This window comes from Trachemys scripta, chromosome 10, assembly GCF_013100865.1.
Source record: "Trachemys scripta elegans isolate TJP31775 chromosome 10, CAS_Tse_1.0, whole genome shotgun sequence".
In the NCBI taxonomy this organism is placed as follows: Eukaryota; Metazoa; Chordata; order Testudines; family Emydidae; genus Trachemys; species Trachemys scripta.
In genome coordinates, this window is record NC_048307.1 from 43,465,041 (window position 1) to 43,491,101 (window position 26,061).

General features: G+C 57.4%; 1 protein-coding gene across 6 annotated transcripts in view; it reads left to right on the forward strand.

Annotated features, from left to right (window-relative positions):
• CELF6 (CUGBP Elav-like family member 6) overlaps positions 1–26,061 on the forward strand; it is a 242,295-nt gene that overhangs the window by 109,793 nt on the left and 106,441 nt on the right. For all 6 annotated transcript variants that reach the window (XM_034784320.1, XM_034784324.1, XM_034784322.1 and 3 more), the window contains one exon: positions 17,364–17,412. In XM_034784320.1, the coding sequence (XP_034640211.1) occupies positions 17,364–17,412 (49 nt within the window). The remainder of the gene's footprint in view (positions 1–17,363; positions 17,413–26,061) is intronic.

A 26,061-nucleotide genomic window follows, 5' to 3' on the forward strand; every position in this document is an offset into this window, starting at 1 on the left:
CCCCCTTACCTGCTTCAGGCTTCCCGCGAATCAAATATTCGCGGGAAGCAGGGGAGGGGGCGGAGACTTTGGGGAGGGGGAGGGGTTGGGCGGGGTGTGGGCGGGGCTGGGGGCGGGGCCGGGGGCCGTGGAGTGTCCTCCATTTGGAGGCACAAAATATGGTAACCCTATTCAGTGGCTTTCCCAAGCCGGCCTGTTGTTACTATTTCAAAAGGCTCAGGCCTAGATTCTCCTTGTGCCTAGGTGGCGCTCAGAGGCAGGGATGGGCAGAGCTGGCTGGGATCCCTGATCCTGTGCTACCCAATCCCAGTGTAAGTGAGGGCAGCTAAGGAGCTGCCGAAACTTACACCAATTACACCAGGTCCTGCAGTGACCGTACGTCAGCCAAGGATACCGTACTCTGCTCCCCTCCCCGTCCTTCCCCTATGCTGGGCGGGCACGGCTGTGCCAGCTCCACCAGCTGGATGCCAGCAGTGAGCTCCTCTTTCCAAGGGCTCTGCCTGCCACCTCCATCCAGAATACAGCCGCTTGGCAGGGCCAGGACATCACAGAGCCAACCCGAGAATCCCTGTTTGCTTCCGGAGTCATTTCCTGTTGGTGGGGAGAGGCGAGAAGGGGAGCTATCTTTTTGACTCCCCTCCCCCCCTTTTAGAAGTCCTCATGAGCCTGGCAGCGCGCACAGTCCTTGGGTAGGTTAGTCAGTCCCTGCAGTTCAGATCACGCAAGTCGGCTTGACATTTACAAACATCAGACAGTCCCAGAGAATCAATAGAGTTTAATAAGCACCGGGCAAAGACGAGAGACCCGTCACAATGACATTCCGCCGCTCTGTAAATGTTATTCGAAATCATACTCACAGGATTTTTATTCCATGCAGCGTAGAGCGGCAGGGCTTTGGGAATACGTCCCATCAAAGGCCATTTCGCTGGGAACTGTGATGGGGTGGTCGGCGAGGAGCTCAGCCAGCCTCCCGACCCTGCCCCCCTTTGTACAATGTGTGTATTGCCACCATGCTTCATTGCACTGGGGGAGGCCAGCAGCTCCTGAGACTGTCACCCAGGCAGTCAGCTGGTCTCCTTAGCCAGGGGCCTGGTGGAGTTGGGATGGAGACATCAAGCGTTGGGTGTGGAAGTGGCAGAGTGCTCCTCGGATGGGATTCCTCCAAGAAAGGGAATAATGGTGACAACATCAGGGTGAATGAGCTCAAGCCTGCAAGGTGCAGAATGTGCCCGCAGCATGAAGCTCAACCCCCTCCGGTGGCCTCTGGGGGAGCTGCTGAGCACCCACTGTCGACACACGGGGCCAGCTCCTCCAAGGGGGCACGTGGGGCCAGCTCCTCCGAGGGGGCATGCAGGGCCAGCGCCTCTGAGGGGGGTACGCGGGGCCAGCGCCTCCGAGCGACTTGGGCTCCTAACGTCTATTGCCTGGTGAGGCTTTCTGTGCCTTGCAGGGCGAGCGGGGGAAGGGGTGCAACACTTTTCAGGGTGACCTGAGGTGTCTGGGGGGATTCGCTAGCACCCGCTGACGGCACGAGGGAGTCTTGTCTGTGCCCGCCGGGGGCGATTCCCAAAGCTACCCACTGCTGCCAACATGAGCCCTCCACACCAGGCTATGGGCAGCCCCCCCTTTCCTCTGCAGGCTAGCAACAGGCACCCCACCTGGTCACGCTTGAGTGCCCACTGCCCACTCTGTACACCGATCCGTTGCCTCCACCTCACTCCAACCCTGTCCGTCGCACAAGACGCTAAGGTGTGGTTGTAGTGAAATGTACCAATGCTGGTAGATCTGGAGGGGTTTGCTCGGGGTGCTGGTAGATCTGGAGGGATTTGCTGGGGGCACTGGTAGATATGGAGGGGTTTGCTGGAAGATCTGGAGGGGTTTTCTGGGGGCGCTGGTAAATCTGAAGGGGTTTTCTGGGGGTGCTGGTAGATCTGGAGGGGTTTGCTGGGAGTGCGGGCAGATCTGGAGGGCGATGGCATGTGTTGGGCGGGCACCTTTCCCCACCAAGCAGAGGGGCTTCGGCCATGGACAGTACTGGCCATGGGAGCCCGTAGCTCTCCAGGTACCAGCCGGCGAGCCCAGCAGGCGGGCTGGGTGAGTGAGTGAAGGAGGGAGCGTCCCGCAGGGAGCAGGCATGGCTGGGGCTGGGAAGCGCTGCTGGCTGGAGCTAGCTGTGAGCTGGAAGAAATGCCTAGAGGCGCAGGAGCCATGGGTGAACAGGGCCCCCAGCATGGTGCTGGGGGTGGGGGGCTGATTACTGTACAATAGCAGACTGGAAAAACGTTCCTATGTGGAACTGCACCTGTGGGGGTCTGTGCGACAGGGTGGAACCCTGCTGGCATCTCTGGCTGCTGGAGTTTAATCAGTTCAGTTTAAATTAGCTCCCAGAGCAGATTTTCTCCTGGTTTCAGGAAAGCAAGCTGGGGTCCGAAGGTGCCACGTGAACTACACGAGTTGGCGTATGGCAGTCATGGACCGGGTCACCAGGCCTATTCCCATTCCCAGAGGCAGAACTGCATGCCCTCTGCTGATCCCCGTCGCCTTCTTGCACGGCCTGGGAAATCAGGAAAGGAGGCTGCTAGCTCCCGGGGCGGGCCCCCCACTGGAGAAGCCTGCCCTTCATGGGGGCCTGATCATTCAGGGCCTTGTCCAGAGCATGTGACAGAATCAGTGCTGAAACCCAGAGCCAGAGGGGACTACGGAGACATAGGAAGAATCAGTTGCTGTTAAAGGGTAGCAGGGTGGAAGGTGACTGCGGACCCTGCCACCCTGGAGGGTGGGGAAGGAGCGGGAGGGAGCTCTCCCAAGGATACTGGCTATAGGAGGAGGTGTGCCTGTGAAATACATTGGGAGCCCATGCAGCGAGAGCCAGGCCGCAGCTGGAGCCTGCTGGAGCAGGGAGGCGTGATGAGCTGCTGGGAGTGACTGGGCAGGGATGGCCTTACCAGTGTAAATACCCCGTGTTTTCTGTGGCATGGCCACAGGAGTAGGGAATGGAAAGGTGGGAGCCAGGAGATGCTGGGGCCATTGGTCAGCACCTGCTAACATCCTGGAGTGAGCCATTGAGCTGAGACTGATGACTGGCCTGGAGACAGCAGCTCTGACAGGACCCAGCAGAGCTTTTCATCTGGAATGGATTGTGCCAGAGGAGCCTGACCTCTGCTGAGCAGCGTAGGAACAGGGGATCGAAGCGGTGCCATCCAGCTCGGCTCCCCGAAAGTTCCCCACACACCACGGAGACCAGTGAGCCTCTGGCTTCCTGCCCACCCCGGCTGTGAACGGTGCACAGGGCCCGACAGAACACTAGAGGGGTGTCACATTTGCCTCCCAAGGTGGGGTGGGGCTGGGAAATCCCTGTCCGTGGCACACAGTGCCCCTCCGACAGACAAGCTTTGTGTCCCATGGTCTCCCTGCACTGGCATGGGACGGGGTGCCTGGGCTTGAGGCTGCTCCCATGGAAGGGGTGGGTGGATAGCCAAATTTTGGGTCAGGAAGGCATGAACCCTTCCCACCCCCTCCTTCCAGGGTATTGACCAGGGCTATAGTGGGCATGCTACCACTTTGTTCTGAGCACGGAGCAGGTGTTGTCTGCTAGAATCCAGTTGGCATGTGCTACAGAATCAGTTTCCCTGTGATTGAGGATTGTGGTTGATGGACTTCAGTCCTCTCCCCTCCTGGCCCCCTCTGCCCCCACTGACCAGCCTGCCAGCCTCCACCACTGCCTGACCCAAACTGTGCCTGCTCCACCCTGGCTTCCTCCCTGTACTGCCAGCATGTGTTGTACGAGCCCCTCCAAGCTGTTCCGAGCTCAGCCTGGTGCTGGCAGGTTGCTTCGATCCACACTGTGGCTCTGATGCCGCTTTGGTTTGGGGCTCATGCTCCTGTGCCATACTCCTGCAAAGCAGGTACTGCCACCGCCTGGGGGACCCTGGTAATTGGTTAATGGAGCCCCTGATCAGTTGCATTTGCCTGGCTGGCGAGGTGGCGAGCGGGCTCCTGTCCAGCTCAGCGGCAGCCTGAAAGGAACAACAGCAAATTAGAAACCCCGGAGTCATTTCTCACACCCTGGCATGTCACAGCCCCAGCTGTGCGGCTTCCTGCCGAACAGGAAGGGACAACTCCTGGGGGAGGCCCAGGCCTCTGTCAGTGGGGCTAACACATGGCAGGCTGTCTCTCCCACCCAGCCCAGAGGGGTTGTGGGAGGGAGGTGTGAGTATCAGCATGGGTGCAGGTGTGGTACACACTGGGGTCAGTTCTGTGCCCGCTCTGTCTGCGTGCGTACATATGTTTCGCCCCAGGTGTGGCTATAGATGTAGGGCTGTGTGTTGGAGGCTGTACTGGGCTACGGCAGTGTGTGTCGGGTTATGTGTTGTGGTGATGGAAGGAGGCCCGTGCCCATTGCGGTGCCAGCTGCACTCGGTTCTCTGCCCCTCTCATGGTCAGCAGCACCGATTAGCAGCTCACAAAGTCAATTGTTCAGCTGTGACTGTCTCCTGGGTTACCATAGCTACCATCCTAAGCACATGGCATGTCTCCAGGGCAACGCAGGGGAAGCATGCTCTGTTGCCGGGGTAACCAATATAATTGTAGTGCTTTTAGGAAGAAGGGGGGTTAAAGAGAAAAAGGAGGCGACAGCACAAAATTGCTGGCTGGGGCAATGGGTGGGAAGGGCGCCCAGCACACACAGGGCTGGGTGTGGGGCAGGGGTGGGCGGGCATAGGGCAGTGGGCATGGAGACAGCCCCTGCCGCACTCTGGATTGGAGCCAGGGATGTCCACAGCGGTGGGTGATCAAATGTTCCTCAGTCCCCGGCCCCAACGGAATCATGAGCCACATTCTGGTGCTAGGGGGGAGGGGTGCACGCCCTGTGCAGGGGGCGCTCTGCTCTCTGGGGGGCGCGGGGTACAGCAGGCAGAGGGGTGGGAGTGAAATGGGGTTGCAGGTGTCAGTTGCAGTAGCCCATTTCCTTGTGAAAACCCCATCTCGGCAGTGGGCAGCCTGAGCCAGGAGGCCAAGGCCTGAATGGGCCAGGAGACCCAGTGCCCCCCTCACAGCCTCTAAGGGGGGTCCCTGCAGTGCAGGGTTGAGGCACACCAGCAGAGGGAAAAGCGTGAGGCACATGCTGTCCCTGTCCTGGGGGTGATCAGACGCCTTCCTTCCACAAAGACCTGGACACACCCACGGGCGCACACCCCTCGGCCACGCTGACACACCCAGCGGGGGGCATCTACAGGACACATACACATCCATACAGGCACCCCCAGACGGAACACACCAGGACACACACACACACACACACAGGCACACACAGACGGGACACACTTACAGAACACACACATATAGGCACATCCAGATGGGACACACCTACAGAACACTGGCTGGGATGATTTAGTTGGGATTTGGTCCTGCTTTGAGCAAGGGATTGAACTAGATGACCTCCTGAGGTCCCTTCTAACCCTGATATTCTATGATTCTATGAACACCCCCCCCCCCCCATACAGGCACACCCGGACAGGACACACCTACAAAACACACACACACACATACAGGCACACCCAGATGGGACACACCTACAGAACACACACACCCCATATAGGCACACCCAGAGGGGACTCACCTACAGGACAGATGGACCCATACACCTGTACAGGCATATACAGCGTGGAGCACATGTCCAAACTTAAAGAAGTATGGGCTGGATGAATGGACTGTAAGGTGGATAGAAAGCTGGCTAGATTGTCGGGCTCAACGGGTAGTGATCAATGGCTCCATGTCTAGTTGGCAGCCGGTTTCAAGTGGAGTGCCCCAAGGGTCGGTCCTGGGGCCGGTTTTGTTTAATATCTTTATTAATGATCTGGAGGATGGTGTGGACTGCACTCTCAGCAAGTTTGCAGATGACACTAAACTAGGAGGCGTGGTAGATACACTAGAGGGTAGGGATCGGATACAGAGGGACCTAGACAAATTAGAGGATTGGGCCAAAAAAAACCTGATGAGGTTCAACAAGGACAAGTGCAGAGTCCTGCACTTAGGACGGAAGAATCCCATGCACTGCTACAGACTAGGGACCGAATGGCTAGGTAGCAGTTCTGCAGAAAAGGACCTAGGGGTCACAGTGGACGAGAAGCTGGATATGAGTCAACAGTGTGCTCTTGTTGCCAAGAAGGCTAACAGCATTTTGGGCTGTATAAGTAGGGGCATTGCCAGCAGATCGAGGGACGTGATTGTTCCCCTTTATTCGACATTGGTGAGGTCTCATCTGGAATACTGTGTCCAGTTTTGGGCCCCACACTACAAGAAGGATGTGGAAAAATTGGAAAGAGTCCAGCGGAGGGCAACAAAAATGATTAGGGGTCTGGAGCACATGACTTATGAGGAGAGGCTGACGGAATTGGGATTGTTTAGTCTCCAGAAGAGAAGAATGAGGGGGGATTTGATAGCAGCCTTCAACTACCTGAAGGGGGGTTCCAAAGAGGATGGAGCTCGGCTGTTCTCAGTGGTGGCAGATGACAGAACAAGGAGCAATGGTCTCAAGTTGCAGTGGGGGAGGTCCAGGTTGGATATCAGGAAAAACTATTTCACTAGGAGGGTGGTGAAACACTGGAATGCGTTACCTAGGGAGGTGGTGGAGTCTCCTTCCTTGGAGGTTTTTAAGGCCCGGCTTGACAAAGCCCTGGCTGGGATGATTTAGCTGGGAATTGGTCCTGCTTTGAGCAGGGGGTTGGACTAGATGACCTCTTGAGGTCCCTTCCAACTCTGATATTCTATGATTCTATGAAACCCCACAACCATGTGCATGCACAGAGTTACCCCGCACACCCCCATAACTGGCAAATGACAACACTCACACACTACCAAGGGCACAAGCCAACACAGCCGAGCCCCTCCCAGCAGCCAGAGAGTCACGGGGGAAGGACTGTCCTGATTTGTATTTCATCATAGGAGCAGCGCTGAGGGCAGCTTGACCCCCAACCCATCCCGCATGCCAGCGGGAAGCATAGAATGCCGCTGGGGCACCTTTCTGGCTCGAGTACTGGGGAGCACTTGGCAAAGCAAGGAATCAGATGGTACCCGGGGGCCATGCAGCAGCTGTTCTGCACTGGCAAAGGGCTGGCATGCAGCCTGGGCTGGCCCAGGACCAAGTGCCCCTCCCCTGTCCCCCAAGCGAGGACCCTGCTGGGGGGATTCAGCCGGTGTTCAGAAAGGGAGCACAGATACACTGGGGCTGGGGGAGCATGTGCTCCAGAGAGGGAGAGAGAATGGAGGGGCAGGGAGAGATTTAGGAACTGGAATGAATGGTCTTATCCCAGGATGGCCTTTATCTGGGACTCCCTTGGAGTGGTGGGCAGGATTTGCCAGCTCCCCTTCCGGGGCGGTACAGGGAGCGGCACGTCGTCCAGGCAGCATAGCTCCAGTCGTCCCCACAGAGTTCCACGTGCCCTTTGGCCGGGCATCAGAAAAGCTGGGCATCCCATCAGCCACCTCCACGCGGAGCAGGGCAGGAACTGGTCAGTGCTCAGCTGGGCTGGAGGGAGGGGCAGGCTGCCAAGAGCCAGCGGCCAAGCGGAGTCGCACCACTGAGCTCTGGGGAGATCCTCTGGCTCAACACCAGTGTAACCCCAGTGAGGAGCTGGCCCAAAGGACTTGCTAAGCTGGGTCGCTTGGTAGCAGCTGGGGAGCTTCAGGGTCTGGAAAACGAGGGTCTTGGCTCATGTTGGGGGGGCCCGAGGAGTGTGTGCGGGGGACGTCCCCATGCTGGCTGCATCCCCCCTGTGAGCTCAGGGACAGGGGCAAGGGGGGATGCAGCAGCATTACTGACGTCAGCAGCATTACTCTAGATATACACCAGTGTAACTTGGATGTGAATCTGGCCCCTTGCATCTGATGTTACCTTATGGGCCTGAGGAACGCCCTAATCTGATCTTGTGTACACTGCTTACTTTAATGGAGTGACTCCTGATTTCCAGGCTCCACTGTGGGAGCCTCAGTCTATAACATGGGAACCCTGCATGTGAACACGTGTGTTGGGTTGAGTCAGGGAGCAGCGTTCGATCGGGCCTTAGTGCAAACATGAGCACCCAGGGGCTGGGCTGGGCTGCCCTTCAGGGGCCGAGTTGAGAACTTGGGCTTTGAATGGTCAGGTCCCTGCAGGACTGAGAGCCAAAGCCCGAAGCATGAGTGGCCGGCTGTATTAGCCTGTCCCACTCGTGAAGGAGAATGGGGACCGAGAAGGCAGATGGGCCAGTTGTTCTGCCCTGATGGCCTTCCTCTGTCTGTTCAGTGCCCTGGGAAGAGCTCTTGGGGATCTCCAGGGGGTCTCGTCACTCCAGGTGGGCTGGGTCCTGCACCGATCCACGCCCTCTCCCTCTCCTGTGCCCTCCTTCCCTTTGCTCTCTTCCCCTCCCTGTTCCTCTGATCTCCATTTCTGCCCCAGGTCTGGCCTGGCCCCAGAGCTCCCTTGCACACCCCAGGTGTAGTCAGCACCAGAACCTCTGTGGCTCTGCCAGGTGTGGCTGAGGTTAGCTCCAGTCAGGTATGTTACACACGGCACCACCTAGTGGCTGAACAGTACAACACAGCTTAACATCCCATTAGAGTTCCTCCTCCTTTCTTTTCTCTTCCCTCCTGGCTCTCTCCACAGGGCCGGCTCCAGGGTTTTGGCTGCCCCAAGCAGCCACAAAAAAAAAAAAAAAAAAAGCCGCGATCGCGATCTGCGGCGGCAGTTCGGCGGAAGGTCCTTCGCTCCTAGCGGGAGTGAGGGACCGTCCACCGAATTGCCGCCGAATAACTGGACCTGCCGCCCCTGTCCGGAGTGGCCGCCCCAAGCACCAACTTGCCAAGCTGGTGCCTGGAGCCGGCCCTGTCTCTCCACTCCCCTCCTTTGCTAGTTCCTCATTTCCCTCTTCACTTCTCAACCTCTTCTGGCTCTTCTTCTCTCCATCCCTTTTCCATTGTCTCCACCTCTCCACCCAGAGCTCTCCTCTCTCTTCCCCCGAGCCAAAAAGGACCAGCAAGTGGCCGTGCGAGAGTGCTGCCGAGCCGGGGCATAGCCCAGCGCTTGCAGGGAGAGTGGAGCCTCTGAGCTGTGGTGCTGAGCTCCTGGAGCTACCTCCTCCCACAGTAATGAGGCACAGGGCTTCCCGGGAGAGGGGCCCCCGCCTGCCTCTGAGCTCCAGCTGGGGGACGCTTTTTCAAAGAAAAGATTTTTCATCTGAAAAACAAGTTCTCATGAAAATAGCAGATTTCATGAGGGAAAAATTACTTTCAATGAAAAATATTGGGGGGCTTTCAGTCATCCCGCCCAAAAGCCCCAAACAACCCTGGTTGGTTTGGGTGGGGATTGGGCAACTGAAAACCAAATTTTCAGGTTTGTTTGTTTGTTTGTTTGTTTGTTTGTTTGTTTGTAACAAGACCCAAATATTTGCCACAGAAAAGAAAAAAAACCCAAACTCATAACCCTGGCAGCTCTGGGCTGGGCACCTCCTAGGACTGACTGAGCCAGTTGAGGCTTAGCAGTGCTGCCAGCTGTCGCGGCTCTGTCAGGACATTCGGGATACGTGGCGTTGGTCTCAGAGCCCAGCTCCGGCCATCCTGTGACTGCAAATCTCGGCTTTCGTTCCAAAACAACATCTCTAATTCTTGTGGTGGCAGAGAAAGACCTGAAAGCCTGGCCGCAGAGAACCTGACCACTAGGATTTTTATTTTAGATCTCACACTTTTTAAGCCACTCCCATGACATTTTGGGGGCTGGCTACTGATGTTGGCGGTTGGCAGGGCTCAGGCCAAGAAGTCAAGGGGGGTTAGACACCAATGAAAGTTGATGTGAGTTGGGTACTAGATCCCTTAGGACCCTTTGGAACTCCTGGCCTTAAACTATTAAGCCAGTGCTGTTGCATGGGGCTTGTATGTCCCTAGAGAGAAATGGTTCTGCACACTATGCCAGGGAAGGCTCTCCTGGGCTTAGCACCATGGCACAGGCCTGCCCTCTGCCCTCCATCCAGCCCAGGACCCTGGAACTGAGCAGACCCAGTCTCCACACCGTGCAGGGAGAGGGGTGTAGCGGTCTGGGAGTGGCAGGTGCATGGAACGTGGCAGATCAAAGGGCTGCTGGTGCCTTATCCACTCTGGGAACAGGGAGGGGATGTGGCAGGGACCGAAAGGCAATCCCTCAGCTGCTGCCAGGTGGGTCTCTAGGAGCGTGGGGTCACACATGGATGCCCGCATGGCCTGAGGGTTGTGAGGTCCTGCTCTGCACACTGCAGGGATGAGCTGGATGATCAGAAGGTGGGATCCTCGACTCTAGATCACTGACTACACTGAGGAAGAAAGGAGACGGGAAGGTCAGATTGCATGGTCTAGTGGGCCCCGCTGGCCGGCAGGGCTAGGAAAGGCTGAAGACCTGGCTAAGAGCCCCACCAGGCCAGGGTTTACTGAGCTTTCTGCCCATCCACTGCATGAGAACCGAGACCTGGGTCCTCCCTGACCCCAGGTGGGTGGCAAGGGCCTGGCTGCAGGGCCAAACCTTCCCTGCAGCTCCAACAGGCTTTGTCTTCCCTTCTGTGCTAGCCTGCTGGGCTGCCTCCTGGGTGCTAGCACACAGGGGTGCCCCTCTGAGGGGTCCTGTCCTGTGAAGAAAAAGCCCAGGCAGAGCCCACGGGAGAAGAGAATGTGGCAGCCAGTGAGCAAGTGATGGGAACTGGCCCTGGAAGTGCCCCTTGGCCAAATGTGCGTCATTCTCCAGAGCCACCCTACCCCGTGGGTCCGGCTGGAACAGGGGCTCCAACAGCTGACCCATGAGCTGTGTTGGGGGGGACAATGCAGGTGAATGGGACCTGCACCCAGAGTGTTCTTTTGGGGGAGACCCCTGAACTGTCCCCTGCTGTCACTGGCAATGCCCCGATCCCTGTGGACGGACCCCAGGGAGAGCAGCAAGGGCCAGAGCCTGCCAGGCCCCAGGGCAGCACATGCTTGGAGCTGGATTTCAGCCGCCTGAGGCTGGGATTCGGGGTCTGGATGGTCCTGTCCTCTATCCATCCCTGTGGGGCTTCCCCCATCAACACCCACCCCAAGTGTAATGGGATGCTAAACTGCAGTACACTGTTCAGCCCCAAGGGGATGCTGTGCATAAAGTACCTTATTTAAGGCAACCTGGGCCATAGCTGGGCATGAAAGGCACTGATGCTGAGCACAGCTGGGGTGGCTCAGCGAGATCTGGGACAGTCCGGAGCTGGTACCGGGCCATGCCAACAGGGAACAGTGGCTCCTCCAGTCACCAGTGTGTCGCTGTTTGTTGTTTGTCAGAGCAGCAGGCCTTGCCCAGCTGATCTCAGTGCCCCTGGGCAGAAGGTGGGCTCCCCAGGGAGGGAGGGGGACCTGGCAGGCCAAGCCCTCGCCCTTCCTGCGGGTACAGAGGAGTGTGGAGATACTGCAGATGACAAGCTGGAACCGGGGCTCGTAAAAATTCCCCTTGGTGTCAGTTTGACTAATTTGTTAGTCTTATCGCTGGCAGGATCTGCTGGGCCCGGCCCAGGCACAGGCCATAAAACTAATGTAGTGAGGCAGCAGCCCGGCATAATGATGGGTACGGCTCACCGCCTGGAACAGGCATTAGCTTTATGAACCGGGGGGTAATTGAAAGGAAATATTTGTCATTGGGCTCTGGCAGAGGAGAAGTTCACAGGAAACTTTGTGGCTGCAGCTGCCTCGGCCCTGGCCTGCCGGTCGCCTGCCCACCCAGATGTGCAGGAGGCCTGTGCAGGTGGGTGGTTGGAGAAGGGCACCCGGGAACCATCCAGGCACACTTGTGTCTAAACAACCACTTCACAGCCCTTCTGGCACTTAGCTCAGTCAGGCTGCAAACCCGTTCCCAGCCCGTGTCTCTCCCTCAGAGGGGCTCAGCAGAGGCTCCGGGGGGATGAGCAGCTAGTGGTGCTGATTTACGACAGGTCTCCACTGACACCCCCAGCCCTGACTATGCAGCTAATGCTGGACCTGCAGCCCTCCACACTATCCCAGTCTATTCCTGCACTCCCCTAGCCTACAGTCTCCCGGCTAGCCCAGTCCTGACACCCCCTCCCCGCCCAGCTCTGCCAGGGCCTCTCAAGCCCAACTCGCAGCACCTTGGGTTTGTCACCGTTTCAGTCTTGTAATGCAGGAAAAGAGCCACAACCCAAAGCTGGAGCTGGTCTGGAAGCCCAATTAGAAACCCAGTAGGGGGTTTCTATGAATCTTGATGCTCTAAGGTCGAGCCGGGAGCCCTTTCTCTGATCTTCCCCCGCCATTATCAATCATCCAAAATCCACCCCGCAGAGGAAATCCACTGCACTCTCCAATGGTATCTAAGCCTCCAATGTGCCCAGCCACCTCCCCCTTTCTGGGCTGATCTCCCCCATCAGCTGCAAGTACTCAGACCAGCTGCCCAGCAGGTAGCCGACTGCAGTGTGACCCATGCGGCTGTGTGCGATTGTGATGTTGTGGACGTGTCGTGTGGTTGTGTCAGGTGGGGCAGGCAAGATGATGGATGGGAGACGCCACCATCCTTTCATCTGTCATTCTGACGAGACCAAGGAATGTTAATTGACTTTAATAGCCAGCAAATGACATCAACAATGTTTACTAATACGCAAATCAGTTAGCGAGATGGATTGGCAGGAGTGGGGCTGCCGGGTTCTTCAAGCAGCAATGCAGGCAGCAAGACAGGCAATGTGGAGAGCAGCATTTGTCCAAGGATTCCTGCTGCGAAATGCAGACACCTCTGGGGTGAACAGGAGCAGCCTTCCCACAGCACTGCTTCCCTTCTTGACACTTTAGGTTGCATGTTGCCTCTGGGCAGGGGTGGGATTAAACCAGCAGACTGTCCCCCATCTCCCGCAGAAGGGGCTGAGAACCCCAGTGGGGCAGGGTTCGCGCCCTGGGAGAAGAGGCAGAGGGGTCAGCCTCCAAACCTGTGGATCTCCTAAGATTCATACGGATCTTGGCAGACAAGTGCCTAGCGGCCCTGTGTACTCGGCTTGAAGCCTCCCCTATTCTGGAGCTTCCTGTGTGCACACTGCTCAGCTGAGAGGGGAAACTTGCCTGGTCTGTTTCACATTTGTCCCTGGTCAGTTTCACCTCTGGCGCCCCTTCCACTTAGTGTAGCGGGTTGAAAAAATCTTCCTGCCCAAAAATGGGGTTTAACTGGAGTTTCCTTGAAGGAAAATGTCAGTTTTGGTGACATTTTTCATTTTGTTTTTCAAAAGCCCACAATGTTGGGATTGGGGGGGGACACTACTGTCTGTGGTTGGACACAGTCTAGCACTAGCACAAAGTTGTTGCACTGGGGCTTCCAGCACTTCAAGGGACCTTCTAGAACTGAGAAACAGAGACTGGCCTGACCCAGCCCCCAGCATGCCAAGCCTTGGGCACACGCACCACAGCCGTCAGCAGGGCCAAACCCTGGTCTTTCAGCCCCTTGGGCTAAAGCACAAACCCAGCTGGCTGTGAGCCACATAGTCTAGCCTCTATGACCAGCCACTAACAAGTACCCTGGTCCCGGCAGCACACAACACTCCCAAGCTTGCAGGCTGCTGAGATCTGTTCATAGTATAGTTTATAAATTCCGTATTCTGAACCGGTGGGGTCCTTGGAAACTAGGCAGGCATGCACTGTGGGGAGCTCCCCTGCCTGGAGAGCAGGCAATGGAGTAGATCACCTAAGTCTGTTCCTGCTTTGCCGTCTCCGTGGGAGCATGGTCTCTTTCTGGCTGGCTAGGTGGACAGCACCACCAGGTCCGGCTCACTTCACAGGGGCTGCCCTGGGTGTGTTTAACAAACAGCTTGGGAGACCTGGACTGAATTCCCTGTGTGAGACAGGGGTGGCTGTTCTGCTTGGGCGAAGTGCTGGGAAAGCTGGAATTGGATCTGGAGCTGAATCTCCCCCCTAGTCTGTGGGGTTCGCTCCCTTAGTCTGGGCACATCCCTGTAGCTGTCGCGGAGCCACGGAGAGCAGCCGCGAGGTCAAAAGTTATTTGTAGGCAGATGCTGAGCTGTGTGCTGCCATGCCCTGGGAACCCGGGCTGTGCTGTGTCCCCCAGGTCATTACAGTTGTAATTGGCCTGACCAGCCATTGAACCACAATTAAATAGGAACAAATGTCTGAGACACTCCCCCCTTCCACCCCCGGGGGTCACTGAGTGCAGAACACAAGGCAGGCCGTGCAGGCAAGGGCAGGTATCTCTGTCTCCCTTTTGTAGTGTTCCCCCAATTCATACTGCCGGGCCAGGCCCCTGCTGCCTCTAATTGGCAGGGTCACAGTCACAGCCTCAGCACAGAGCTTTTAACAGGCTTCCCTTTCACCCTCCTCCTTATTAGCCCTAACGCTCACCAGCTACCAGCACCCGCCTCATGGGCACAATCCAGGCCACGGACTTTTTCCCCACAGCTCTGTGCTGACGTGGGGAATCGTGAGATGGCTGGAGCCTACCCCCAGCAGCAAGGCCAGAGGGGCAGGAAACTCCCTGTTGGGAGCTCCCCTCCAGCTGCTTGGGGCCTATGGCCAAGACAGCCTGCCCTGGCACCAGCAGCCTGGCCTCGGTTCCTTTTGGGATGGGTGGTGGGGTCACCTCCTGTGTGCATGCTTTACCAGCAGCCTATCCAGGGTGAGGGTGCAGGGGCCTGCCTGTGATGGAAAGCCCCTGAGAGCAGCCAGGCTAGGGGATGGTCAGTGCTAGATGGTCCAGGCTGGGCTGCTGATGCAGTTCCACCTGCTGCTACGTGGGGCAGCGGGGCACCAGGCTCAGGGGGACCCTGTGCTCCCTGGCCAGAGAGGGCGCTAGTGTGCGACACCAAGGCTCCGTCCCTCAGAGCAGCATCACTCAGGGAATCCTAGGGAGGGGAGCAAAGCTGCCCAGAGGAGGGGCCTGCAGCATCACCCAGGGAGTCCTACTGATGGGAGCAGAACTGCTCCTTAGCGACCCCGCTGGCCAGGCTGCCCGAGTGCCCCAGCCCCACTGCAGTGGAGCTTGTGGCATGACTGGGCCTGAGGTTGCTGGCTCCTCATACAGACGGTGGGTGTCGCCCTTGCCTAGGGATCACTCAGGTCAAATATCGGGACGTGTCGGGGGGGGGGTGACATGGGGGGGGGGGACGGAAAAAAAAAAAAAAGTGGCAGAGCAAAAAAAAAAAAAAAACAACACCACGCACACACACACACCCCACAAGCGCTGGAGGGAGGCCCAGGAGACGCAGGGGAAGCGCGGGGCCAGAGTGAGTGGGAGTCCGGCCTGGCCCCGAGCGCAGGCAGGACTCAGTCGGGCGGTAGGAAGAGTAGGGGGCAGCCCGCGGGGCCAGGCGGCGGCTGTTTCCCCCCCAGGAAGCGGGACTCGGGAGCAGCCGCTGCTGCAGCTCCCACTGCCGCGGGGGGAGGAAGTGGCTGATGGCTTCTGGCGCCCGGGGCCCGAACCCCCCGAAGCCCGGGCCTGCTGCGGGGACCCAGCAGCACGCACGCTGCGCCCAGCCCCTGGCCAGTTGTGTCTGGACTGGCTGCCCAGCTGGTGCAATCCCGCGGTGGCCCCGAAGTGGGGGCAGCAGGCCCCAACTCCCCCGTCCCGCTCAGATCCTGCAGGGGAACAAACGGGGCTGGGCTGCCGATGCCTCCGCCCCGGGGCCGCCGCGGGATAGCACCAGCTGGGCAGCCCATACGCGACTGGCCAGGGGCTGCGCGCAGCGTGCGCGCTGCTGGGTCGCCGCAACAGGCCCGGACTCGGGGGGTTCAGGCCCGGACGCCAGGGCTGCAGGCGCCAAGCTTGGCCATCAGCCGCTTCCTCCCCCCGCAGCAGTGGGAGCTGCAGCAGCGGCTGCTCCCAAGTCCCACTGCCCAGGGGAGGAGAACAGCCGCCACCTGGCCCCACGGGCCGCCCCCCTACTCTCCCTACCGCTCGACTGAGTCCTGCCTGCGCTCGGGGCCAGGCCGGACTCTCACTCACCCCGGCACCGCGCTCCCCCTGCGTCTCCCAGGCCTCCCTCCAGCGCTTGTGGAGGGAGGAGGAATGGCGAGCATGGGGAAGAGGCGGGAATTCGGGGAAGGAGCCAATGGGGGAAGGAGGGGGCGGAGTCAGGGCAGGGGAGGGGTGCGAGCACTTCCGGGCTCCGGAGTATTTGCTTGTTTGTCCAGTGTCCCGACCTAACACTGGTCGGGACGCGGGACAAACAAGCAAATATCGTGACAGTCCCGATAAAATCGGGACATCTGGTCACCCTACCCTCTCCCCACATCTGCGCCCCCATCACTGACCTGCCCTCCCACTCTCTCCTGCCCCAGCTCCTTGACCCCCAGTGAAGCGGCCAGGCCAGGAGCTGTCAGAAGGCCAGGCCCTGATGAAGTTAATCATTATCTCCCTTAATCCTGCCAGTAATCCCTGCGAGCTCGGGAGAGTTTAGCCTAATGTTCTCTGGCTGCCTGTGAGGAGGGCGCCTTGTGCCAGTATAAGGGCCAGCACCTTAGATCCAGCTGGGCCAGGGGGCGGGGATGGCTAGACGGAGATCCTGCTTTGCCATGCTGCATTGGGGGGGGGGGGGTCCACTCCCATTGCACCTCCCCCACGTTGGGTGCTGTCACCCTGTCTCCCATTGTCCTCACTGGACAGAGTCACTGACCCAGCTCCTCCACCTGCTCCATGGACTGGTCCCTGCCCTCCAGAGGGGGAAGTGGGAGGGGCACAGCACAGGGCCTACCGCTCAGTCCTGTGATGCATTAGTCAGGTAGGGTCGCTCAGTAGAGGCAGAGGTGGGAAATATTCTTGATGTTCCCCCTCTAGAGTGACTGTTGGTAGGTGTGAGCTGACACCCCCCACCCACCCACATCCGCCTGATCCCGAGGCCAATCCTCAGGCAGGTTCTCTAGCCAGTGTCTCCTTTTGGTCTCTGCCCCAGGACACCCTGCCTACCCCTCCGTCCAGCAAGAGGCTCCGATCCCATTTGCAGCCCATCTGTCCCGTCAGCATCCCTGGGGTAGAGCTGGCAGAAGCTTGTCCTATTCCCTGTGGCTCTACCCTGGCCCCTGTGAAGTCAATGGGACGTTTGTCATTCAGTGTATCCGGGATGTCAGCGTCCATCCTAGCTAGGCCCATAGATCCAGGGCCGGCTTCCTGATGACTGAGCTGGCGGGATCTTTCTTTCTCTCTGATACTAACACTCCCCATCTGGGCCAGTCGCGTGGAAATCCCCAACTGGACAGCTGTGCCCACTTGGAACAGATCATGCCGGCGGCTCCCGCTTCCAAGTGTCCACCCAGTAGCCACCCACCCTTCATCCTCTCCCTCCTCCCCAGCCAACAACCCATCCATGCCTGCAGACTCTAACCACGCTGCTCCTCGTTTTGTTTTGCAGATGAATCGCCCCATCCAGGTGAAGCCGGCGGACAGTGAGGGCCGAGGAGGTAGTTGTCTTTTGAATACATACCCATGTGTCTTGGCTGGCTGCTCTTGCTGGGTTAGCTGCTTGCACAGTGCAGGGAAGGGCAAGGACTCACTATGCTCTTCTATTTCATCCTTCTTCCCCCCAGGGCATTTGTCTGTCGCATAGGGCCATGGAGAGCAGGGAGAAGGGATCTTACTGGTCTGCAATGATTAAAAACCCTTCAGAACCCGTGCTTCTGGCCCTGACAATTTGTGGTGCCTATAAAGCACGTGGGAGGTGGTTTATCATATAGGGAACTGCTCAGGCACTCTAGAGAATATCTAATCTAATCTATCTATCTATCCCCATACACCCCTTCTATCTAATCTATCTATCTACCTATCAGCGGGGGGTCTGGGTATCAGGGGGGTCTGGATGCATGGGGATTGGACAGACGAGGGGCAGCTCTCCGTACAGTGACCCCTCCTCCTGAGGCTGAGAAGCAATGGGGGCAGGAAGCAGGGGAGAGGGTGTGAAGCTTCCTGCAGCCGGGGAAGATTTCTGGGGTTGTGTTTGACCCGGCCCTGGCCTGGCTGCTCTGGGCAGGAGAAAAGAAAGTCCCATCCTCCCACGCCCCCAGTCCAGAACTAGCATCTGAGTCCAGCACAAGATAGGAGCCACCAGCTGGAATGTCCGCAGCCTCCCCACATCCCGCAACAATTTACCTCTCCGCTAGCTGCTCTGGGCATCCAAACTTTGATTTAGTTGGGGATTGGTCCTGCTTTGAGCAGGGGGTTGGACTAGATGACCTCCTGAGGTTCCTTCCAATCCTGATATTCTATGATTCTATGAACTGATATGCCCACAGTGCCGGAGAGGGCTGTGTGACCGCTCTTGTGGTTTCCCTTTGCTTGACCATCATTTTCTGCAGGGAAGCAAAGAAACCTGGAGGGGACATGAATGCAGCATGCGCACAGTGGTGCAGAATTCCCCCAGGAGCAGATGGTCCCTGCCCCAAGGAGCTGCCCAGCAAAGTAAAGAATGAAGTCCATTAGCTGGGACTTGGTAGCAGGCTCATTAACCTGCTTGCTAGAGGAAGATAGAGACCCATTGCAGTAGCCAGGGCTGCATCAGCTAGTGCACATGTGTTCTGTAACTGGGGGCAGTTTGACTGGCCTTCTGCTCTCATCTGCCCTCATAAAATGGAGCCAGCTAGTAGCTGCATCTGTTGGTAGCTTCCCCTGAAGGGGCCTGGGCTTGGCAGCTGGGCTCTGGCATAGAGAGTATACTTATAAAGTTTGCGGATGATACCAAGCTGGGAGGGGTTGTAAGTGCTTTGGAAGATAGGATTAAAATTCAAAATGATTTGGACAAATTGGAGAAATCGTCTGAAGTAAATAGGATTAAATTGAATAAGGACAAATGCAAAGTACTCCACTTAGGAAGGAACAATCAGTTGCACACATACAAAATGGGAAATGACTGCCTAGGAAGGAATACTCCAGAAAGGGATCTGGATGTCATAGTCGATCACAAGTTAAATATGAGTCAACAATGTAACGCTGTTGCAAAAAAAGCAAATATCACTCTGGGATGTAGTAGCAGGAGTATTGTAAGCAAGACACAATAAGTAATTCTTCTGCTCTACTCCATGCTGATTTCGCTTCAACTGGAGTATTGTGTCCAGTTCTGGATGCCACATTTCAGGAAGGATGTTGACAAATTGGAGAACGTCCAGAGAAGAGCAACAAAAATGATTAAAGGTCTAGAAAACATGACCTATGAGGGAAGATTGAAAAAACTGGGTTTGTCAAGTATGTAAAAGGTTGTTACAAGGAGGAGGGAGAAAAGATGTTCTTCTTAACCTCTGAGGATAGGACAAGAAGCAATGGGTTTAAATTGCAGGAAGGGAGGTTTAGGTTGGACATTAGGAAAAACTTCCTGTCAGAGTGGTTAAGCACTGGAATAAATTGCCAGGGGAGGTTGTGGAAGCTCCATCATTGGGCATTTTTAAGATCAGATTGGACAAACACCTGTCAAGGATGGTCTAGATAATACTTAATCCTGCCTTGAGTGCAGGGGACTGGTCTAGATGACCTCTCGAGGTCCCTTCCAGTTCTATGATTCTATGCCCATAGAGATGCCTACCCCTAGAGCCAGGAGGTTGTGACTGGCTGCAGGACTGTGCCTGGCACAGAGGCTTAGAGCAACTTTGGGGTTCATTTTGCTTGGCCAGGAGGTTGCTTGAAACTGACCCTGTGACGATGAGGTTCTGGCGGGACCCAACTGAGAGTGCCAACTCAGGACAAATTGCTTTAACAAGGCAGTTACAGCCCAAGCCTGGGGTTTTTCCACCTCTAAGGCAAACCAAACCAGCCAGACTAAGAGGACTTCGGTCTCATCCCACTGGCTAACCACAAGTCTCACAAGCAATTTCCTTAGACACTCCAGTTTCCCAGTATCACCACCAGTGCCACTCGTTATGGGGACAAATGGTTATGAAAACCAATACCCCAATAAAAGAAAAAAGGTTCTCCCGATCCCAAAGGACCAAGCCCCAGACCCAGGTCAATATACAAATCAGATCTTACCCTCAAATCAGGCTGTTGCCAATCCCTTAGAATCTAAAATCTAAAGGTTTATTGATAAAAGAAAAAAGATAGAGATGAGAGTTAGAATTGGTTAAATGGAATCAATTACATCCAGCAATGGCAAAGTTCTTGGTTCAGGCTTGTAGCAGTGATAGAATAAACTGCAGGTTCAAATTAAGTCTCTGGAATACATCCCCCACTGGGATGGGTCCTCAGTCCTTTGTTCAAAGCTTCAGCTTGTAGCAAAGTCCTTCCAGAGGAATGAAGCAGGATTGAAGACAAAATGGAGATGAGGCATCAGCCTTATATAGTCTTTTCCAGATGTAAGAACATCTCTTTGTTCTTACTGTGGAAAATTACAGCAAAATGGAGTCTGGAGTCACATGGGCCAGTTCCTGCATACTTTGCTGAGTCTGAAGGCATATTTGCCTTCTCTCAATGGGTCCATTGTATAGCTGATGGTCCTTAATGGGCCATCAAGCAGGCTAGGCAGAGCTAATCCCAGTTTGTCTGGGATGTCACCCAGAAGCATAGCATAAGTTTGCCATACAGACAGTATAGAGCCAAGATTCATAACTTCAACTACAAAACTGATACACACATATAGACAGCATAATCATAACCAGTAAACCATAACCTTGTCTTAGACACCCCATTCGACCCCCTTTATACAAGATTTGGGTGCCACTACAGGACCTTGGTTGCAACAATGATCTATATGGTCCCAGTTTATGTCAATAATGTCACAGACCCCCACTTACACCCCAGCACCCTAGCTGGATAGAGAGCTGCACTGTCCTTGGTGTATGGGCTGGGCTCCGGGCGGCGCATGGCTGATGGCTAGCAAGCAGCACCCAAACGCCTGTGCCCTACAGTAGGTGTGTGCTGCAGGTGGCCTGGGGCATGCACATGTAGGACTCAGCTCAGTAAGAGCTGGGGGGACCGAGGGCCAGAGGCTCTCCAGAGGGATTGCTGGACTAGGGGAGCCAGAGAAAAACTGACCCATAAGGGCTGTGGGAAACTTGCAGGCCCATGTGTGTGCTGAGCCCCATCCAGGTGGATAAGAGCTCTGTGTACATAACAGGTCTCAGCTCACCCAGTTTAAGGGCCCTGGTGCATTGGGATGGCAGGGGAGGGAGGGGAGAGAGGCTGGGGGCACGACCAGATGGGGTAAGGAGGAAGCAGAGGCTGGAGGAGATCCAAGCACATGAGGGAGGGGCTGGAAGCTTGGGGGGAGACCTGGGCAGAGGAGGGAAGAGGTAGAAGTTAGATGAGGCTGGGGGAGAGCTGGGGGGGCAGAGGTTGGGGAGATGAGGTCTGGGTTTGCTGGAGTGTTGATGGTCTCTCTTCGCTGCAAGATGCTGGTTCAGAATGTGCTGACTGAAGGGGAGGTGCCCGAGTGGCATTCCCCAGCACATCCTGTTCACGTGGCTCCGCCAGCCATGACCCGGGTCTTCACAGGCTCTCTATTACACTGAGTCACAGGGCCCAGGGCCATAGATCTTATGTCACCACTCTACTTCAGTTTCCCCTCTGTAGAGCAGGGACTATCCTGCGAGCCCTGCCCCCCAGGGGGCTGTGGGTGCCAGGAGACCCTTGGGAAGTGCTCTTGTTCTTTGTTTTGCGTCTCTCAGTGCAAAGGCTGGGCACCCTCCAGCTGACACCAGTGATTAGCTCCCCTCCCCCAAGGCTAGATTCCAGGCCATAGGAGAGGGAGCCCCATGGGCAGAGCTCTGCCCCGCTAAGCCCCCATCACCTGCCCAGGCCCGGGGGTGATGTACAGGGAAGCTGCAGGCACCACTGCCAGGGCTCCAGCAACTGCCTGCAAATTACACGGGTGCCACTGCACCCCATCCATTACCGGCCAGCGTGTGGGGAGGGAACAAGGGGGCAGCGCTGGGGATCTGCCAGGCCAGTGAGCAGACACGCCGGAGCTAGGCCTTCGGTATGACAAACGGGGCCATTTAGTAGGCTGGGCTGGGAATTGGCAGGGAGAGGAAAGCAAAGGCGCCATGGGGAGCAGGCAGCCCCTGCCCAGCCTGCTCAGTGCCCACCTGTGCCAGGCCTTGCGGGTACAGGTGGGCATTGGAGAGGGCAGGGACAGGAGAGGAGAGTACTGTCCCTTACATACACACACACTTGCCATCTCACCGTAAACCCCCCAAAACACCCAGCTGGAGACTTTGCATACATGCTTTTACACAGACAGGCTTGCCACGCCGATGGATCCACGCGTACACATTTACCGACACAAGCAGACACCCATATCCCCACACACATGCACACGCTCATCCAAGCACACCGCACAATCGCACACCTGCTTTGGCACTCACAGGTCCCGGCCCCAGCCTCCCGTGCTCTTGGCCTTTGGTGAGTATCCAGGGGGTCGGGGCCGGATGCTGCTGGGGAGAAGAGACATGTATTGTCTGTAGTGCTATCGTCTCACTGGCTAGTGCAGCAGCACTAGGGTGACCAGATCAGCAGTCCAAAATTATCGGGACAGGGGGGAGGGGAAAAAAGGGGGGGCGGAGCAAAAAAAAAAAGGCATTTAAAAGGGGCCGGGGGCATTAGCAGGCCCCGGCCCCGTGCGCTGCCCTCCCCGCGGAGCCTCCCGCCCCCTGGCCCGCCACGGGCATATGCGGCACGCGGTGGATCCGGGCGGGGGCAGTGCGGAGTGGGCAGGAACCGGGTGAGCGGCAGGGGCCGAATCCCCGCTGCTGCCAGGGAGCCCCGCGCCTCTCCCGCCCGCTCGCGGCTGCAGCTCCTTCCCGGTGGGATACGCCTCCCGCTGCCCTGGCCACATGCGGCGCGCGTCCCCCGCGCCTACTCTCCCTCCCACCGGGAAGGAGCAGCTGGACGCGTGCCGCATGTGGCCAGGGCAGGCCGGGGGGCGCGTCCCACCAGGAAGGAGCCGCAGCTGTGAGTGGGAGGGAGAGGCGCAGGGCTCCCTGGCAGCAGCAGGGATTCGGCCCACGCCGCCCAACCGACCCCTGCCCGCTCCACACTGCCCCTGCCCGGACCCACCACGCTACCCCGCGGGCTGCAGGGCTGGAGCAGCCTCCAGGCTGCGCTCCCGGCCCCGGGTGCAGCGGCCCAGGCAGGAGCCCTCTGTCGCGGTGGGGGGCTCAACGCTGAGCCCCCCGTCTCCCTCCCTTGCCAGACCCCCTTTGCCCGCCGGGTGCCCGGATGCCGGAGCTGACTCACCAGCTCCAGGATCCAGGCACCGCTGCCACCCCCTCCCTCCCAGGCTTGTGCCGCCATGCTGCAAGCCTGGGAGGGAGGAGGAATGCTGCGTAGTTGGGGAAGAGGCGGGGCCAGGGCGGGGATTTGGGGAGGGAGCCAATGGGGGAAGGGGGGCAGAGCCGGGGCGGGGGGGGGCGGAGCGCAACATTTCTTTTTTGTCCAGTGTCCCAACCAAACATCGGTCGGGACGCGGGACAAAGAAGCAAAAATCGGGACAGTCCGGATAAAATCAGGACGTCTGGTCACCCTAAGCAGCACCCAAAGAACTCGCCCCCGGCAGGCTTTGTGGTGCTGGGTGGTGAACGAACGGAGAACTCCTGGGTTATGGCCCTTTCTCCCCACACAGATCCATGTGAGCGGATCCCAGTTGTTCATACCACCCTGTGGGGTGGGGCTGTGCTCCCCCTCCCTGCGCATACGCATGCAGGCCAGGCACACAGATGGGTGTGTCCACCAGCCTCAAGTTCTTGTCTGTATTTTGGGTGTCTTCATTGCACCCTCTCTGTACCCTGTCCCCCCAACTCCCTACCCCCGTGCATTATCCTCCATAGCCTGATGCTCCATGCCCCACACCCCATCTCCACACATGCACCATCCGCTGCCCCCCTAGTCCAGCACTCCCATCCTAGAACCCATCTCATCAAATCCTCTGTGCAAAACCCCAACACTATCCAGCTCCCCACACCCTGTGTGTCCCACTGCTTGTCCTGGTTCCTAGTGCCCCTAAACCCAGCCCCTCACACCCAACCCATCTCTCAGGCCCCACAGCCCCTACCAAGGGGGCACCCCACTGGAAAGAATCCAGGATTGGCCAGAAAGTTCCCAATCAAGCCACATGGATGCAGCAATCTCAGGGACTCCCTGCTGGTCCTTCCAGGGGCACGTGCCCACTGCACCGCGAGGCACCACACACCAGGCAGCTGCCTTGCTGAACAAAGATATCTGGTAAAGGAGCCATCAGATCCCTGGGACAAGGACCTGGCCTGTTTATGCAGCACTGTAACAGGGAGACAGCTCCTTAAGGGTAGTAATGACTAGTGGTCAGTCAACTCCTGTTCCATGGTGGGTCCCTTTAAGTCCTGAAACTTTTAGAGCAGACAAAGACCTAGGGAGGGGCAGAGGCAGGTGCTGGGAGAGAGGAAGATGGTCCTAGGGCAATATAGCCAGGCTATTGTTCTTTAAGGGGCTGGGCCCAGCAGCCCTGTAGAGTGGATGGGGCAGGGCGCCCCTCTCTCCCAGCCAATCAGGACAAGGGCTAGGAGGAAGGCTGTATAAATGCTGTCTCCTAGGCAGAGCAGGGCTGTTGGCCTCACCCCAGGGAACTCAGGGGAGGTGGGCACAGAGAGCTGCTGAGGGCTTAAACCTGCAGCCCCAGGAACAGAGGGCCGTGCAAGCCCCAGGTTGCAGAGCCACAGCCTCTGCTTTCTGCCCTAGCCTATCACCAGTCTCCTGTGGGTGACCCTGTTAGGGGGCCAGGCCCCAAAGACCCACTGGAGCAACTCTGAGGCCAGGCCTTTGGCACCAGCAATCTGTGGCTCCTTACAGTAAATCCAGCCCAGGCAGACCCCTGCAGGGGTAAGGTGGGGGTGTTAACCTGGGCCCCCTCAGAACAGTGGCAACCTTTGCACAACAAGGTAACTGTGGATTAGTCAACAGACTCCAGAAGCTGATTGTCCTGTGGCTGGCCCAGGGAAATGGGGGTTCCAGCGGGCTCCATGGAGGGAGCGTAGCCAAGCTGTAGTGAATCCATGTTCGGGCTCTGCCTCCCTAACAGCCTGGCCTCCTTAGTGAGTTTGCAGGTGAGAGCCCCCAACCCTTGTACCACCCCCATACACCTCCAAACCCTTTGCTCTCCACCTGGGGCTGTGCCCACTGTGATGGGTTGCGCTCCCCCCCGCTCCAGGCTGCCACCTGATGTATTGGAGTTCCACTGAGCCGGCCTGTTCCACCAGCCTGGGCTCCCTCACCCTGTCCTGCTCTGCCGGGCCCTCAAGCCTCCCCTAGCACACACTGGTAGAGACACGCCCAGCTGTAGAAAGACAGACACTGAGATCAGCTCTGCGTGGGAAGAATTAGCTAGCGGATTGCCCAGTATTCAAGTGCACACCCCCTCTGGGGTGCAAACCTAAAATTGTATTGTCTTCTGCTGCACAGAAATTTGTACAGTGTAAGCTCATGAAAATCACTCCCTCCCTCAATGTGGAGGAAGATATACACAGCTTCCCCCACCCCCATTATGAATTGCATAAACTGGTTTAAAGAAAACAAAACACATTTATTAACTAGAAAGGATAGATTTTAAGTGATTATAAGTAAGGCTGCGAGTCTTTCACAGAGGTAATGGATTCCGTGACCTTCTGGGACCTCCGTGACTTCTGCAGCTGGCAGGGGCGACTGACCCCAAGACCGCCCAAGCAGCTTGGGTGGCCCTGGGGCCAGCCACACCATCCCCCGCCCACACACACAACAGCGGCGGTCCCGGGCCACCCTCCGCCAGCAGTAGCTGCAGCAGTCCCAGGCCGGCAGGACCAGCCCCCACCAGCAGTGGCGGTGGAGGCCCTGTGTTGCCCCCTCAGCACCAGCGGGCACCCCAGAGCTCCCCCAGCACTTGTGGGTGCCTTGGAGGCCCCCCAGTACCAGCAGGAGCCCCCCCAGCACCAGCTGGTGCCCCAGAGCCCCCATTTCAGAGCAGCAGCTGCGCCCCCCAGAGACTCGCAGAACACCATAGATTTAGTGAGGGGTATATAGTACAAGTCATGGACAGGTCACGGGGCCGTTAATTTTTGTTTATTGCCCGTGACCTGTCCGTGACTTTTACTAAAAATGCCCATGACTAAATCTTAACCCTTATAAGT